The sequence below is a fragment of the Coregonus clupeaformis genome, chromosome 36 (genome assembly GCF_020615455.1).
Source record: "Coregonus clupeaformis isolate EN_2021a chromosome 36, ASM2061545v1, whole genome shotgun sequence".
Lineage (NCBI taxonomy): Eukaryota > Metazoa > Chordata > Actinopteri > Salmoniformes > Salmonidae > Coregonus > Coregonus clupeaformis.
In genome coordinates, this window is record NC_059227.1 from 42,280,377 (window position 1) to 42,298,240 (window position 17,864).

At 48.2% G+C, this 17,864-nt stretch overlaps 1 protein-coding gene across 1 annotated transcript in view; it reads left to right on the plus strand.

Moving 5' to 3' along the window:
• LOC123482711 overlaps nt 1–17,864 on the plus strand; it is a 28,787-nt gene that overhangs the window by 7,180 nt on the left and 3,743 nt on the right. The window contains exons 3-5 of the mRNA XM_045211222.1: nt 5,273–5,277; nt 6,445–6,544; nt 13,942–14,073. Of these exons, the coding sequence (XP_045067157.1) occupies nt 5,273–5,277; nt 6,445–6,544; nt 13,942–14,073 (237 nt within the window). The remainder of the gene's footprint in view (nt 1–5,272; nt 5,278–6,444; nt 6,545–13,941; nt 14,074–17,864) is intronic.

Sequence of the window (17,864 nt, forward strand, 5' to 3'; positions counted from 1 at the left end):
ACGAGGCTACCGCTTCCAGCGGGGTTGCCCAAGTAGTGCAAGGAGTCCAGGTTCAACCAAAACAAGGATTTTTATTCAAGGTCTTCGGCAACTAACGAAATTATAACACAATTCTCTTCTCTTCCAAACCCACTCTTCAGACCGTGTCTCTTCCCTTCCAAAACAACCCCAGCCTATCAGCCCTGATTGGTTTCAGCTGCGTGGGAAGATTGGCCACAGAGGGTTGGAGTTCCCGACCATACCAGCAGATGGAGCCATAGCTGTCTGGGTTTGCAGCCACCTCAGGGGATGTACCGTCCCTCCAGGACACAGCCTCTCGTGACATCACACATCCCCCTCCTCGGGACCGACGTCCTCGTCGGGGGTAAAGGCAGTGAAGAAGGCATCACGCCGGGAGAGGGCGTCCGCATTTCCGTGGTGCTTGCCAGCCCTGTGGACAACCGAAAAGTTAAACGGTTGCAAGCTCAAAAACCATCTGGTTACTCTACTGTTTGATTCCTTGTTCTTGGCCATCCACTGCAGAGGGGCGTGATCAGATACCACCATGAAACGTCGGCCCAGGAGATAGAACCGAAGGGACTCCAGGGCCCAGACTACAGCCAGACATTCCTTCTCCACCGTTGAATAGTTCTTCTCTCTTGGAAGTAACTTCCTGCTTAGGTAGAGAATGGGATGTTCTTCCCCCGTCATGTGCCTGGGTGAGGACAGCACCCAGACCCACCTCCGAAGCATCCGCTTGGACCATGAATTCCTTCTTGAAGTCTGGTGCCACCAGGATCGGACTGGAGCAGAGTGCTCGCTTCAGGTTGCGGAAAGCCGCCTCCGCCGCAGGGTTCCACTTCACCATTCGTGAGTGGCGTTTGGTCGTCAGCTCCGTCAATGGTGCCGCTATGGTAGCAAAACCTGCAATAAAGCGTCTATAGTAGCCAGCGAGGCCCAAAAATGACCTTACTTGCTTCTTGTTGATGGGCTGCGGCCAGTCCTGTATGGCCCGCAGTTTGGCTTCCTGTGGTTTGACCAACCCCCGCCCAATGGTGTACCCCAGGTAGTTTGTCTCACTGAAGGCCACCTTGCACTTCTTCGGGTTTGCCGTGAGCCCTGCTTCCCTGAGCGAATCCAGCACCGCTTGTACCCGGGGTAGGTGGCTGGCCCAATCCTGACTTTGTATAACCACATCATCCAAATAAGCCGCTGCGTGCACTCTTGTGGGGCGCAAGGACTCGATCCATCAGGCGTTGGAACGTGGCAGGTGCCCCGTGGAGACCAAACGGAAGTCGGGTATACTGGTAGAGCCCCTCCGGGGTGGCAAAGGCTGTCTTCTCCTTAGACGCCGGGGTCAAGGGCACCTGCCAGTAGCCTTTGTGAGATCAAGAGTGGTTATGAAACGAGCATGCCCCAAGGAGTCTATTAAATCATCGACACGAGGCATTGGGTATGCATCAAATTCAGACACTTCATTCAACTTTCGATAGTCATTACAAAATCGTACTGAACCGTCTGGCTTGGGAACTAGTACTATGGGACTTGCCCAGGCACTGTGGGACTCTTCGATTACTCCCAACTCCCGCATCTTCCTTACCTCCTTCTGTATAACCACTTTACGAGCCTCTGGCACGCGGTACGGGCGCTGGTTTACCGTTCGGCCAGGCATGGTGCGGATCTCATGTTGGACCACCTCTGTGTGACCGGGAAGGGAGGAGAAGACATCCTGGTTCTGCTCCACGAGTTCCAGGGCCATCTGTCGTTGATGTGGGGACAGATTTGGACCCAGCTGAACCTCTTCTCGCGCCGGTTCCTGGGTCTCTGTGGGGGTAGAGAGCTAAACAGCGCCTCTCTGGCGTGCCACTTCTTTAAAAGGTTAACATGATAAATCTGCTCAGTTTTCCTCTTATCTGGTTGCCTCACCTTGTAGTTTACTTCTCCCATGCGTTCAATGACCTCATATGGTCCTTGCCAGGTTGCCAGGAATTTGCACTCAACGGTTGGCACCAGGACCAGCACTCTGTCCCCCGGCTTAAACTCCCTGGGCTGAGCAGATCTGTTGTAGGAGGCTTGCTGTTGCCGCTGACTGGCCTCCATGTGTTCCCGCATCATGGGATAGATGGCCTTCATTCTCTCCCCTCATAGCCCCTACATGGTCGATCAGTGTCCGCTGTTGGCATGGCTGCTCCTCCCAGGCCTCCTTGGCGATGTCGAGCAGTCCTCTGGGTCTGTAGGAAAGCAAGAGCTCAAAGGGTGAAAAACCAGTAGAAGACTGAGGTACCTCTCTCACCGCAAACAATATGTATGGTAACAGCTGATCCCAGTTGCGCCCATCTTCCCCTACCGCTTTCCGCAGCATGGATTTTAGTGTTTTGTTAAAACGTTCGACTAGGCCATCTGTCTGGGGGTGGTAGACCGAGGTTCTCAGCTGTTTGATTTTCAGTAAAGCACAGAGTTCTTTCATCACCCTGGACATGAATGGAGTCCCTTGGTCCGTCAATATCTCTTTTGGGATTCCCAGACTAGTTGAGAGACGGAACAGCTCCTTGGCGATTTGTCTGGATGTAGCCTTCCTCAGCGGAATGGCCTCCGGGTACCGGGACGCATAGTCCAGAATGACCAGAATGTATTGATGTCCCCTGGCACTTTTCGGTAAGGGCCCGACTATGTCTAATCCAATCCTCTCAAAAGGAGTTTCGATAATGGGCAAGGGAATGAGCGGGTTTCTATATGTGGGCTTTGGCGCAACCTGCTGACACTCAGGGCAACTACGGCAGTAGTTCTCTATCTCTTTGTGTACTCCTGGCCAAAAGAAACGTTGCATGATTCTTTCCTTAGTCTTCTCTACCCCCAAGTGGGCCCCTAGCGGGTGTGTGTGGGCTAGGTTGAGTACTGTGGCCCGATAGGGCTGTGGCACGAGGAGCTGTTCATGCACTTCCTCATTTTTCTTGACTATCTGATATACTAACCCCGGTTTACTGCGAAATGGGGGTAAGTAGGGGGTTGTCTTATCACCTAACACTACACCTTCTAATACCTGCACATTTCTTAAGGCATTTGCAAGAGTAGGATCTTGTAATTGAGCCGTACCATACTGGCCTGTGAGAGGGGGAAGCTCTTGGGTGCCTGGGACGTCTTCTTCACTGGAGAACGGAGCACTTTCCTGGGCTGCGTTCTCTTCTCCCGTATCCGGACCAGTCTCGGTGTCGGTCTGGGCACCTGCCATCCCTATCAGAGCCCGGGCGGGAGTGAGTAACTCGGAGGATTGCACCGGAGCCTTCCCAGGATGAGTCTTGCCTCTCCGTTTCCGAGGTACTCGGGTTATCCTCTCCTGAGACTCTCTCCAGAGTGGGTAAAAGGCTGGGCAGTCTCGTCCCAATTAGGACAGGGACGGGGAGGGAATCAACCACCCCGCCGTCGTGTGTATGGTTCCCCGTGTGCTGGTCATTGTAAGTTCAGTAATGGGGTATTCTCTGGTGTCCCCATGGACACAGGAAACTGGGAGGACTTTCCCCGGGGTCAGACACCTTGGGCCCACCAAATCCTTACGCACCAGGGTGGCCCGGCTACCAGAATCCAGTAAGGCCTCCACATCATGGTGATTCACAGTTACCGGGCAGGTGGGGGTCGATCTGGGCCGCCATCTACGACTCCCAAGAGCGAGGCAACCCGGTGTGTGGGTGCTGAGCTGGAGGACTCCGCAGTGGGCATAGGTTCATCGGCTGGTTTCCCACACTGCCAGGAGATATGTCCCATCTCCCCACACCGGTAACACTGTCGAAGTTTCCCCTCCTGGTGTACTCTTCTTGGACCCGCCTGGTTTCTGGCTCCCCCTGGAGCCGGGATAAGTCCTGACGTGGCTGGGTTCGAGACCTTGGGGTCCTTTGGACGGGTCCTTCCCATTTGTGGTGGGGCCGCACTCCTGGGGTCTTTTCGGGAAGCATTCAGCATCTCCGCTGTGGCCTGGTACTTTTCCACAGCTTCCACGGTCAGATCAGCCGTGGTCAAGGCCTGTTGACTGATGAACCGTTTGCCTCATAAGGCAGGGCGCGTAGGTAACGATCCACCACAACGGCCTCCACCACCGCCGCTGCTGTATTCCTCTGCGGATCCAGCCATTTCCTTGCGATTCGGACAAGTTCATGCATCTGCGCCCGAGGAGGTTGGTCTGGTTGGAAGGTCCAACTGTGAAAGCGCTGGGCCATACCAAATTTTGTGAGTCCATATCTGCTGAGGATCTCAGACTTCAGGGCATCATAGTCAGTAACCTGGTCAGGGCCCAGGTCCCGGACAGCATTCAGCGCTTCCCGGTTAGAAAGGGGGCTAACAGACCAACCCACTGTTGCTTGGGCCAGGCTTCCCTAGTGGCCGTGGCCTCAAATGCATGCAGGTATGCCTCAATGTCATCGGTAGCTCCCATCTTAGATATAAAGTCACTTGCCTTTATTGGGCGGGTATTTTGGACCACCCTCTGTCTCTGCAACTGCAATTCCTCTGCCTTCAGAAGGTTGGCTTTCTTTTGCTCCTCCAAGAGAGCCACGTTTGCTTGCATCTGGGCGTGCTGGCCAGCAACAAGGGCTTTCAATATGTCCTCCATTTCAGTCGGGCGGGGAGCCTACGGCCAACTTGGAAAACTGGGTGATCAAACCTTCGGTATCCTCCTCTGCCATGCACTATTAACGCTTGAGCGTGCCCGTATTCTCCACCATCTGTGATGCCACGAGAGGCTACCGCTTCCAGCGGGGTTGCCCAAGTAGTGCAAGGAGTCCAGGTTCAACCAAAACAAGGATTTTTATTCAAGGTCTTCGGCAACTAACGAAATTATAACACAATTCTCTTCTCTTCCAAACCCACTCTTCAGACCGTGTCTCTTCCCTTCCAAAACAACCCCAGCCTATCAGCCCCTGATTGGTTTCAGCTGCGTGGGAAGATTGGCCACAGAGGGTTGGAGTTCCCGACCATACCAGCAGATGGAGCCATAGCTGTCTGGGTTTGCAGCCACCTCAGGGGGATGTACCGTCCCTCCAGGACACAGCCTCTCGTGACATCACATGTGTCTTTAATGACATGCAATCGATCTATCCAAGGACCTATTATGGAGAAATGGCTATTTAACTCCTTGATCTAACACCAAGTCCCACAAGGTTTAACCACTAAGTTTAATTGAGATATAAAATAAGGTTTAACCGTGAACCAATGTTCCCACCCAATGGCTAGCTCAGCCCATAATAAAGGAGATCTAGGTTTGAAGTTTTCTGTGAAGGGCTTTGTCCTGCTGGGTGTGTTTCAGCTGAGGTAACCTGAGAGAGAGCGTTGCTAATTGGTCGGCTGGCCTGCCCTCTTCACGCTCTCTGCCACTTTGTTATGGATCATAAAAACGCTGGCGGGTCGTGTGTGTAGAGGAAGGAGTAGGGTGTCTACTCTAATGGATATAACTGCTGTGTGGGTAGACATGTTAGTGTGGGAGAGGGATGTTACTGGCCACCATGTTGGCTCTGTCAAACCCCAGTCACTATTCAAGTATTCAATCCAAACCTGTTTTCGGGGGCAAGACAAAAACTAATATCCTCCACCCACAGGTTCTCTCTCTCTCTTGTCTTTCTCGGTCTCAATCCCACTTTCACATTCAGTAATGGAGTGTTTTTGATAACATGGAAATGAATTCTGTTCAACCCACAAAGTCAGCCAAAAGGATTTGACAAAGTCACACACATCCCTCCACTAGAAATAATGTAATTGAAAACATATCCACAATCAGAATTTCGTTTTGCAATTTATCTGAATAATGTAACGGTAAATGATGAAGAGATCCTCTTAATAAAATATGGAACCATCAGGTCATTTGAATTTCCACTCTGAGTGTCTGAGCATGGTCTTTGAAGTGACACAGACATGGGCCTATTGGGTAATTGGCCATGGCGCCTGGGGTGGTGCCCACTGGGCATCGAGTGCTGCTTGGGCATCAAGCCTCTGGCAACACTGAGGTCAGAGAGAATGAGTGAGAGACGGAAAGAGGAGAGTGTCAATGGACGAATGAGGTCATGTAGCGTCGAGGTTCAATTCAGCCCCAAGTCTGACTAGCCTGCAGGGTGTCTCCTAGTGCAGTTCCCCCTAAGCTTATTATGCAACCATCCACAGGATATGATCGGTGCAGAGGGGATAAGCCCGGATGAGAGGAGTAAAAATAGAGGGTTTACATCCAAAATAATAACAGGATCTGGACAAAGGAAAGATCCAATGCAATGGTGGATGGAGAGCAGAGGGGACCATCTGGTTGTGTAGACTAGGTGAGCTGTATACCCCTGGCCCCTCCCACAGGAACCTACCTGGCTGTGTCAGAACATGTCAAAACGCCTTTATTACCCCCCAATAAGCTCACACTATATGCTTAGTGGGCTTTTTCATTGTACTGGCTCCAGGTCTGGTTTTCTGAATGAATCCCTCCTCAACCCACTCCCTCAGACTCTTACTCTGTTGTGTTCCTCTCTTTCTCTCTCCAGACAAAGACAGGCTCCCTGGTCATTCTCAGGACGGGTCACCTCAGAGCACAGCGTCCACTAAGGTGAGTCCTGCTGTTGAAGTGTTTTACACATTTAAAACACACACAGGGGCAAAAAGGAAGAGTCACCACTATAGGTAGCGGTTCATGCTTCAAGTCATGTCAGTGTGTGGTATATTTAAGGAATAAGGCCCGAGGGGGTGTGGTAAATGGCCAAAATACCACGGCTAAGGGCTGTTCTTAGGCATATACCCTTAGCCGTGGTATATTGACCATATACCACAACCCCCCGAGGTGCTTTATTGCTATTATAAGATGGTTACCAACGTAATTAGAGCAGTAAAAATAAATGTTTTGTCATACCCGTGGTATACGGTCTCATATACCACGGCATTCAGGACTCGAACAACCCAGTTTATAATATTCGCCTTAGCATCTCCAAGTAGAGAGATGGATGTCTGGAACTTTAGATCCAATTCACTGATGTTCCTTCCCAGCCCTTGGTTTTCTCTGGCTGAGTGGAGCTAGACTCCCCATGGGGATATGCTAGGTAGACTGGCTGAGTGGAGCTAGACTCCCCATGGGGATATGCTAGGTAGACTGGCTGAGTGGAGCTAGACTCCCCATGGGGATATGGGATATTCAATGTTAATTCGTTTTTCCCTCTGCCTTTCTCTTGAAGACTAAAGCGGTACTGACTTGAGTGCAAGTGTAGTCACTTAAAAATAACTGTCACAACACTCTTCTGCTGACAGCCTGATGGAGTTGTTGATAGAATAATTTGGTAATGACTAGTTATTACACCCCGGAACTGTGTGAAATGGGTTAGAATCATAAGACTATAATCTGATAATGTGTGTAGCTTAGTTAGAAGTACAATGAGACAGTTGTCTTATTTTTGTAGTTAGGCATGCAGAAGGGCAAAACGATTGAAACCAATAACAGGAGACCAGTTTCAAAAACAGATCCCCACACAGGGAAAGGGAGTGAGAGGCTTGCAGAATATTGTGAGAACAGCGATAACTATGTATGGGAATAGAGAAAAACTGCAGCCTGCCCGAGCAAGTAGTAGACTATGATAAGAACGTGTGTGTGTGTGTGTGTGTGTGTGTGTGTGACCTGATGGTCAGGACAGCAGAGGAGAACCACATGAGCTAAACCCAGGTGTGAGCTTACAAGATGTGTACAGTGGAAAATACAGCCGCCTAAAGCGGAGTGGGATTTTTCCTCTGACGTATGTGTATAAAAATATTGTGTGCCCATTTTGGGACAGAGCGCTCTCTGAATAAATACTGATCATTGCAGAAAGGGGGCTTTGTTTAATTCATTATTTAATCAGAGATTTACAACCTCTGGGAATTATTCAAAGATTTGAGAAGTAGTTGACTTCAACCATTGAGATGACAAAATTATCGTGATAGTTGTTTAACATGCTCCTCCCACCCCACTGTGTCTGTCTTTATGTGGGTCTGTGTGGGTCTGTGTCAGTGGGTCTAGCAGCAAGCCCACTGGGCCAGATACACCTAGAGACTAGCAGCAGGCCCACTGGGCCAGATACACCTAGAGACTAGCATCAGGCCCACTGGGCCAGATAAACCTAGAGACTAGCAGCAGGCCCACTGGGCCAGATAAACCTAGAGACTAGCAGCAGGCCAGCGGGTAGAGTCATCCCAGACCAGTGCCATGCCTGAAAGGGTGTGAGTGTATGAGTGTCATCAGCACCATTGATCACGCCATGTTCACCACTGTCTCTATTACCACACGCCATGTACAGTGGGGGAAAAAAGTATTTAGTCAGCCACCAATTGTGCAAGTTCTCCCACTTAAAAACATGAGAGAGGCCTGTAATTTTCATCATAGGTACACGTCAACTATGACAGACAAATTGAGAAAAAAAAATCCAGAAAATCCCATTGTAGGATTTTTTATGAATTTATTTGCAAATTATGGTGGAAAATAAGTATTTGGTCACCTACAAACAAGCAAGATTTCTGGCTCTCACAGACCTGTAACTTCTTATTTAAGAGGCTCCTCTGTCCTCCACTCGTTACCTGTATTAATGGCACCTGTTTGAACTTGTTATCAGTATAAAAGACACCTGTCCACAACCTCAAACATTCACACTCCAAACTTCACAATGGCCAAGACCAAAGAGCTGTCAAAGGACACCAAAAACAAAATTGTAGACCTGCACCAGGCTGGGAAGACTGAATCTGCAATAGGTAAGCAGCTTGGTTTGAAGAAATCAACTGTGGGAGCAATTATTAGGAAATGGAAGACATACAAGACCACTGATAATCTCCCTCGATCTGGGGCTCCACGCAAGATCTCACCCCGTGGGGTCAAAATGATCACAAGAACGGTGAGCAAAAATCCCAGAACCACACGGGGGGGACCTAGTGAATGACCTGCAGAGAGCTGGGACCAAAGTAACAAAGCCAACCATCAGTAACACACTACGCTGCCAGGGACTCAAATCCTGCAGTGCGAGATGTGTCCCCCTGCTTAAGCCAGTACATGTCCAGGCCCGTCTGAAGTGCATTTGGATGATCCAGAAGAGGATTGGGAGAATGTCATATGGTCAGATGAAACCAAAATATAACTTTTTGGTAAAAACTCAACTCGTCATGTTTGGAGGACAAAGAATGCTGAGTTGCATCCAAAGAACACCATACCTACTGTGAAGCATGGGGTTGGAAACATCCTGCTTTGGGGCTGTTTTTCTGCAAAGGGACCAGGACGACTGATCCGTGTAAAGGAAAGAATGAATGGGGCCATGTATCGTGAGATTTTGAGTGAAAACCTCCTTCCATCAGCAAGGGCATTGAAGATGAAACGTGGCTGGGTCTTTCAGCATGACAATGATCCCAAACACACCGCCCGGGCAACGAAGGAGTGGCTTCGTAAGAAGCATTTCAAGGTCCTGGAGTGGCCTAGCCAGTCTCCAGATCTCAACCCCATAGAAAATCTTTGGAGGGAGTTGAAAGTCTGTGTTGCCCAGCGACAGCCCCAAAACATCACTGCTCTAGAGGAGATCTGCATGGAGGAATGGGCCAAAATACCAGCAACAGTGTGTGAAAACCTTGTGAAGACTTACAGAAAATGTTTGACCTGTGTCATTGCCAACAAAGGGTATATAACAAAGTATTGAGAAAATTTTGTTATTGACCAAATACTTATTTTCCACCATCATATGCCAATAAATTCATTAAAAATCCTACAATGTGATTTTCTGGATTTTTTTTTCTCATTTTGTCTGTCATAGTTGACGTGTACCTATGATGAAAATTACAGGCCTCTCTCATCTTTTTAAGTGGGAGAACTTGCACAATTGGTGGCTGACTAAATACTTTTTTTCCCCACTGTATCTCTGATGCTCCACCATACTGAATACATAGAGCTGCCTGATGCTCCACCATACTGAATACATAGAGCTGCCTGATGCTCCACCATACTGAATACATAGAGCTGCCTGATGCTCCACCATACTGAATACATAGAGCTGCCTGATGCTCCACCATACTGAATACATAGAGCTGCCTGATGGCCCACCATACTGAATACATAGAGCTGCCTGATGGCCCACCATACTGAATACATAGAGCTGCCTGATGCTCCACCATACAGAATACATAGAGCTGCCTGATGCTCCACCATACTGAATACATAGAGCTGCCTGATGGCCCACCATACTGAATACATAGAGCTGCCTGATGGCCCACCATACTGAATACATAGAGCTGCCTGATGCTCCACCATACTGAATACATAGAGCTGCCTGATGCTCCACCATACTGAATACATAGAGCTGCCTGATGCTCCACCATACTGAATACATAGAGCTGCCTGATGGCCCACCATACTGAATACATAGAGCTGCCTGATGCTCCACCATACTGAATACATAGAGCTGCCTGATGCTCCACCATACTGAATACATAGAGCTGCCTGATGCTCCACCATACTGAATACATAGAGCTGCCTGATGCTCCACCATACTGAATACATAGAGCTGCCTGATGCTCCACCATACTGAATACATAGAGCTGCCTGATGCTCCACCATACTGAATACATAGAGCTGCCTGATGCTCCACCATACTGAATACATAGAGCTGCCTGTTACGCTAGTGACGCTACATTAACTATGGTCTCTGTTTCATCATATCATCTCTAACAAACAAACCTCTTAAACTATTCCGGAACATCTTAGAACTGTTCAAACGCTGTCAAGCATCTGATGCCAGTTGTGTTAGTAAATATTTGCTGTATACTCTGGGTATGATCATTCTTTTGATCGGATTGACATTTAGACAACTGTTTGAAACTAGCCAGACACTTTCTGAAGCTTTATCCTCCCAGAGATCTGAAGGCCCACACTGCACGGTACCTCCCTTGGAGATCGTGTGTGTGTGTGTGTGTGTGTGTGTGTGTGTGCGTGCGTGTACACACCAATAAACCCTCTGTGATGAAAGTAGATTTTTTTTTTGTGAGAGTCCTGCGACCCCCTCCATCCCTCTGTTTGATCTGGTCACGACAGGCATTCAGGCGGTGTGTTCTCCACCCCTCTCCCTGGTTTAGAACCCATAACCTTAGACAAGATCAAAGAGCTCTGCCGTTAGTAAACTCATTTTAATGGGAGACTGTGTAGGTTCAATAAACACTCTTGCTTTTGGGAGTTATCCTTAGGAGAACACAGACACACACAGGCACCAGGTCTCACAGGGTAACTGCTCAGGCTTATACATACTCTACCAGTCAAAGGTTTGGACACACCTACTCATTCAAAGAGTGTTTCTTTATTTTTACTATTTTCTACATTGTAGAATAATAGTGAAGACATCAAAACTATGAAATAACACATATGGAATCATGTAGTAACCAAAAAAGTGTTAAACAAATCAAAATATATTTTATATTTGAGATTCATCAAATAGCCACCCTTTGCCTTGATGACAGCTTTGCACACTCTTGGCATTCTCTCAACCAGCTTCACCTGGAATGCTTTTCCAACAGTCTTGAAGGAGTTCCCACATGCTGAGCACTTGTTGGCTGCTTTTCCTTCACTCTACGGTCCAACTCATCCCAAACCATCTCAATGTACTCCTGAGTGGCGCAGTGGTCTAAGGCACTGCATCGCAGTGCTAACTGTGCCACTAGAGATCCTGGTTCGAATCCAGGCTCTGTCGCAGCCGGCCGCGACTGGGAGACTAATGGGCGGCGCACAATTGGCCCAGCGTCGTCCAGGGTAGGGGAGGGAATGGCCGGCAGGGATGTAGCTCAGTTGATAGAGCATGGCGTTTGCAACGCCAGGGTTGTGGGTTCGATTCCCACGGGTGGCCAGTATAAAAAAAATATGTATTCACTAACTGTAAGTCGCTCTGGATAAGAGCGTCTGCTAAATGACTAAAATGTAAATGTAAATGTAAATTTGGTTGAGGTTGGGGGATTGTGGAGGCCAGGTCATCTGATGCAGCACTCCATCACTATCCTTCTTGGTAAAATAGCCCAGGTGTGTTGTGTCATTGTCCTGTTGAAAAATAAATAACAGTCCCACTAAGCCCAAACCAGATGTGATGGCATATTGCTGCAGAATGCTGTGGTAGCCATGCTGGTTAAGTGTGCCTTGAATTCTAAATAAATCACTGACAGTGTCACCAGCAAAGCACCCCCACACCATAACACCACCTCCTCCATGCTTTACAGTGGGAACTACACATGCGGAGATCATCACAAGGCCTGATTCACACAGTCCCCTCTGAACAATTGATGTTGAGATGTGTCTGTGACTTGAACTGTGAAGCATTTATTTGGGCTGCAATTTCTGAGGCTGGTAACTCTAATGAACTTATCCTCTGCAGCAGAGGTAACTCTGGGTCTTCCATTCCTGTGGCGGTCCTCATGAGAGCCAGTTTCATCATAGCGCTTGATGGTTTTTGCGACTGCACTTGAAGAAACTTTCAAAGTTCTTCAAATGTTCCGTAATGACTGACCTTCATGTCTTAAAGTAATGATGGACTGATGTTTCTCTTTGCTTATTTGAGCTGCCATAATATGGACTTGGTCTTTTACCAAATAGGGCTGTCTTCTGTATACCCCCCCTACCTTGTCACAACACAACTGATTGGCTCAAATGCATTAAGAAGGAAAGAAATTCCACAAATTAATTTTTAAGAAATGCATTCCAGGTGACTACCTCATGAAGCTGGTTGAGAGAATGCCAAGAGTGTGCAAAGCTGTCATCAATGCAAAGGGTGGCTACTTTGAAGAATCTCAAATCTAAAATATATTTTGATTTGTTTAACACTTTTTGGGTTACTACATGATTCCATATGTGTTATTTCATAGTTTTGATGTCTTCACTATTGTTTTACAATGTAAAAATAAAGAAAAACCCTTGAATGAGTAGGTGTGTCCAAACTTTTTTTTACTGGTAGTGTATCTGGGATGCTTAGGGTTTCTTTATGATGTGTTCTTAAAGGCTGGACATTGAAGTGGGACTGGGAGAGAGAGAGCCTGGCTGCGTTTACACAGGCAACCCCATTCTGATTTCTTTCCACTAATTGATATTTTGGCCAATCACATCAGATCTTTTCACATTAGATCTTTTTTAGAGCCCCACTCACTCTCTTCCTGGTTGCCCTCCATGCTTGGCTTTGTGATCCCCCATTTTCATATATTTTTCCATTTTCTTCTTCTTGGAGGATGGAGGGTCACTAATGCGACTTCACTTGCTTCCTCTCTCCAGAATGAGCGTATTTAATCAAGCGTAGCCAGCTCTCCGCTTCCCCAGTCCTCTAGCTAACCCCTTAATGTACAATAGGAAATGAGGATTGAGCGATGCAGAGGGGGAGAGGTTGAAAGAGAGAGAGACGGCGAGATCCAGCAGTATAGAAGCAATGATCGAAGTTGGCCTCGTTTCTCCCTGTCTTAGTCTCTGACATGCGGCTGCTGCCATCGCTGTGGGGTCAGTCTATTATACCCAGTGGGGAGGGAGGGATAATACTGCTTGGCTGGCTGATCTCTCTCTCTCTACTATAGATGGTTAGTTGGAGCTCTGCTATGTGATTTGATCACAGTACTTTATGCAATGCAAACGTCTCATTTTGTTTTGGCTATTTCTCTGTGGGCTTATTTAAACTTTTCCCATGATGCACAGCTGAAACCTAAAAGGAGGGAAAGCTCCACTTAGATACTGACCAGAGCACTGTGTGTGTTTTGGACTCTCTGGGTATGACCACACTGTTTGAGGGGAACACTCATATCGATTCACTGGCAATGATAGCAGAGGGGACAATGCACAAGTACTTTATGCTTTTAAAAAGTTAGGTTTTTTGTTTTAAATTGAACTTAAAATAGACTTAAATTAATATGAAATAAACTAAGCTTATGTTCAGTATTCAGAAATCCTTTCTTCAGACAGTAGAGTAACCAGGCCACCATCTCTCTCTTTCTCCCCAGGAGGTGGCTCATATCCTGGAGGGGGACCGCGAGGAGGGCCTGCCCTCCATCGATGAGACCCCCAAGACCCTGGATGACTTCCAGGAGCGCCGAGCGCTGGCCATCGCAGCCAAGGCCCGGGAAATAGAGAAGGTACCTAACACAGCCATGTCTCAGGCGTGGTTAGGCCACATTCATGCTTCAGTGTATTTGTCATATGTATAATAATACAGTGAAATGCTTTCTCAAAAGAGACTTTGCCATAATCAATCAGGTCATGTGGTCAGGAAAAGCTTGAAAAACATTAGTGTAATTAGGGCCTGGAGTTTTTCCTTATCCTGTTAGCTGTCAGCTAAAAATTCCTGGGCAGAGTCATAGTTTCATATCAGTGTGTTTCTGTAGCTAGTACCCTGGCTCCCTCCTGCATTACTGCAAATAGCCAGACGCCCATACATACATACCAGGTTTATATACCACCAGCCTAGCTCAGCCCAGGTTTTATACCACCACCACCAGCCTAGCTCAGCCCAGGTTTTATACCACCACCACCAGCCTAGCTCAGCCCAGGTTTTATACCACCACCACCAGCCTAGTTCAGCCCAGGTTTATATACCACCACCAGCCTAGCTCAGCCCAGGTTTATATACCACCACCACAACCAGCCTAGTTCAGCCTAGGTTTATATACCACCACCAGCCTAGTTCAGCCCAGGTTTATATACCACCACCAGCAGCCTAGCTCAGCCCAGGTTTATATACCACCACCAGCCTAGCTCAGCCTAGGTTTATATACCACCACCAGCCTAGCTCAGCCCAGGTTTATATACCACCACCACCACCAGCCTAGCTCAGCCCAGGTTTATATACCACCACCACCACCAGCCTAGCTCAGCCCAGGTTTATATACCACCACCAGCCTAGCTCAGCCCAGGTTTATATACCACCACCAGCAGCCTAGTTCAGCCCAGGTTTATATACCACCACCACCAGCCTAGTTCAGCCCAGGTTTATATACCACCACCACCAGCCTAGTTCAGCCCAGGTTTATATACCACCACCAGCCTAGTTCAGCCCAGGTTTATATACCACCACCAGCCTAGTTCAGCCCAGGTTTATATACCACCACCAGCAGCCTAGCTCATTCCAGGTTTATATACCACCACCACCACCAGCCTAGCTCAGCCCAGGTTTATATACCACCACCAGCCTAGCTCAGCCCAGGTTTATATACCACCACCACCAGCAGCCTAGTTCAGCCCAGGTTTATATACCACCACCACCAGCCTAGTTCAGCCCAGGTTTATATACCACCACCACCAGCCTAGTTCAGCCCAGGTTTATATACCACCACCAGCCTAGTTCAGCCCAGGTTTATATACCACCACCACCAGCCTAGTTCAGCCCAGGTTTATATACCACCACCACCACCACCAGCCTAGTTCAGCCCAGGTTTATATACCACCACCACAACCAGCCTAGTTCAGCCTAGGTTTATATACCACCACCACCAGCAGCCTAGCTCAGCCCAGGTTTATATACCACCACCACCAGCCTAGTTCAGCCCAGGTTTATATACCACCACCAACAGCAGCCTAGTTCAGCCTAGGTTTATATACCACCACCACCAGCAGCCTAGCTCAGCCCAGGTTTATATACCACCAGCAGCCTAGCTCAGCCCAGGTTTATATACCACCACCACCAGCAGCCTAGCTCAGCCCAGGTTTATATACCACCACCACCAGCAGCCTAGTTCAGCCTAGGTTTATATACCACCACCACCAGCAGCCTAGCTCAGCCCAGGTTTATATACCACCACCAGCCTAGCTCAGCCCAGGTTTATATACCACCACCAGCAGCCTAGTTCAGCCCAGGTTTATATACCACCACCACCAGCCTAGTTCAGCCTAGGTTTATATACCACCACCACCAGCCTAGTTCAGCCCAGGTTTATATACCACCACCACCAGCCTAGTTCAGCCCAGGTTTATATACCACCACCACCAGCCTAGTTCAGCCCAGGTTTATATACCACCACCCAGCTCACCCATGGTTTTCCCTTAGGTCTTAACTGTTCCTTACTCGTTCTATCCCTGCACAGCAGACATGTACGACCCAGGAAAAGGCCTTTTCAATTTGAGAATGAAAACGCAGGCAAGGGGTGGGATAGAAAGCACCCGAGGCGTGTGTGTTTGTTTTGTGTGTGTGTGTGTGTGTGTGTGTGTGTGTGTGTGTGTTATCCAATGCGCCCAGTGAGCTAATGAAGGCCATCTCTGCTGTTTTACTGAGCTCATTAAACCTGAGATAGCTCTCTACCCCAGGAGGACACTAACACACACAGAGCCCTTCTGTGGAGCTGCACCTCAGAGCATGGCCGTTACAACAGTGCTGACACGGCAGCTTCCTAAACGTTTTATGCCCTCTTCCCTCAGAGAAAAAAGTTTGAGGGGGCCATAGTAAGGATCGTGTTGTTAAACATAGCTCTCCTCTAGGTCTGGCCAGAGAACACATCTGGTCAGCTCTCCTCTAGGTCTGGCCAGAGAACACATCTGGTCAGCTCTCCTCTAGGTCTGGCCAGAGAACACATCTGGTCAGCTCTCCTCTAGGTCTGGCCAGAGAACACATCTGGTCAGCTCTCCTCCAAGTCTAGTCAGAGAACACATCTGGTCAGCTCTCCTCCAAGTCTAGTCAGAGAACACATCTGGTCAGCTCTCCTCTAGGTCTAGTCAGAGAACACATCTGGTCAGCTCTCCTCCAAGTCTAGTCAGAGAACACATCTGGTCAGCTCTCCTCCAGGTCTAGTCAGAGAACACATCTGGTCAGCTCTCCTCCAAGTCTAGTCAGAGAACACATCTGGTCAGCTCTCCTCTAGGTCTGGTCAGAGAACACATCTGGTCAGCTCTCCTCTAGGTCTAGTCAGAGAACACATCTGGTCAGCTCTCCTCTAGGTCTAGTCAGAGAACACATCTGGTCAGCTCTCCACTAGGTCTAGTCAGAGAACACATCTGGTCAGCTCTCCTCTAGGTCTAGTCAGAGAACACATCTAGCATTAAATTCATAATAAGATGTAATGTTTATGTTGAAAGCAATACCTTTATGTGTCACATTGAAGTTTGTCTTGATCTCACTGCAAACTGACAGTGAGATAGATGGACAGTGAGATTTCAATAGAAAGCTCCTTTTTGTGTGGTTGAAGCGTAGGCTTGTATTTGACGTGATGTGCTGTCAGAGAACGCAAAAGAGATGTCCCAAACGAGTACTTCAAAACCTATTGTTCAGTCCTCTTTCTATCTGAATAAAGAAGCATTGCTTTAGAGAAACTATTCCTGAGAGCACTGGGCCTCTCCTCAACAGCATCTGTTTTTATCCTCTGAGGTTTCACTTTGCTGCTCTTTTCCAAACCAAGTGATTTGAAGTGTTTGTTTAGGTCCTCAGATCATGCATAGTTACGCGACACGGCATGGAATCCTTTCAAGAAACAACCCCCCTTATTTCACATTAGAAAGCTCTGTGAAGTGAAATGAGGCTCTCCTCTGCAGTAATGGTTAACCGCTCAACAAGTGTCAACCAGATGTCAACCGCACACACACACACACACACACACACACAAAGATATGTTTATTTTCCCTCCACAATCTGGTCTAGCCATCTCCTCCACTGTACACTTAGCCTATACTGGCAGCCTCAACCCTCTACGGTTTTCACATACCACCTGTAGTCCCATATAGCCTACATACCTCCTGTGTGTGTTTGTAGCTAAGTGAAATTGGACTAAATTCCACCTCCATGGCCTTCTCACATTAGAGGAGGAGGGGGAGAAGGCATATAAATGGCGCTACAAGCTTAGCTCACTGCCATGGAGTGGTAGAAAGGCATGGGTGGCATTCAGTCTGTATAGGGCCTATTCATCATCATCTAGAATGTGGCACCAGACTAGGGCTGTGTCCC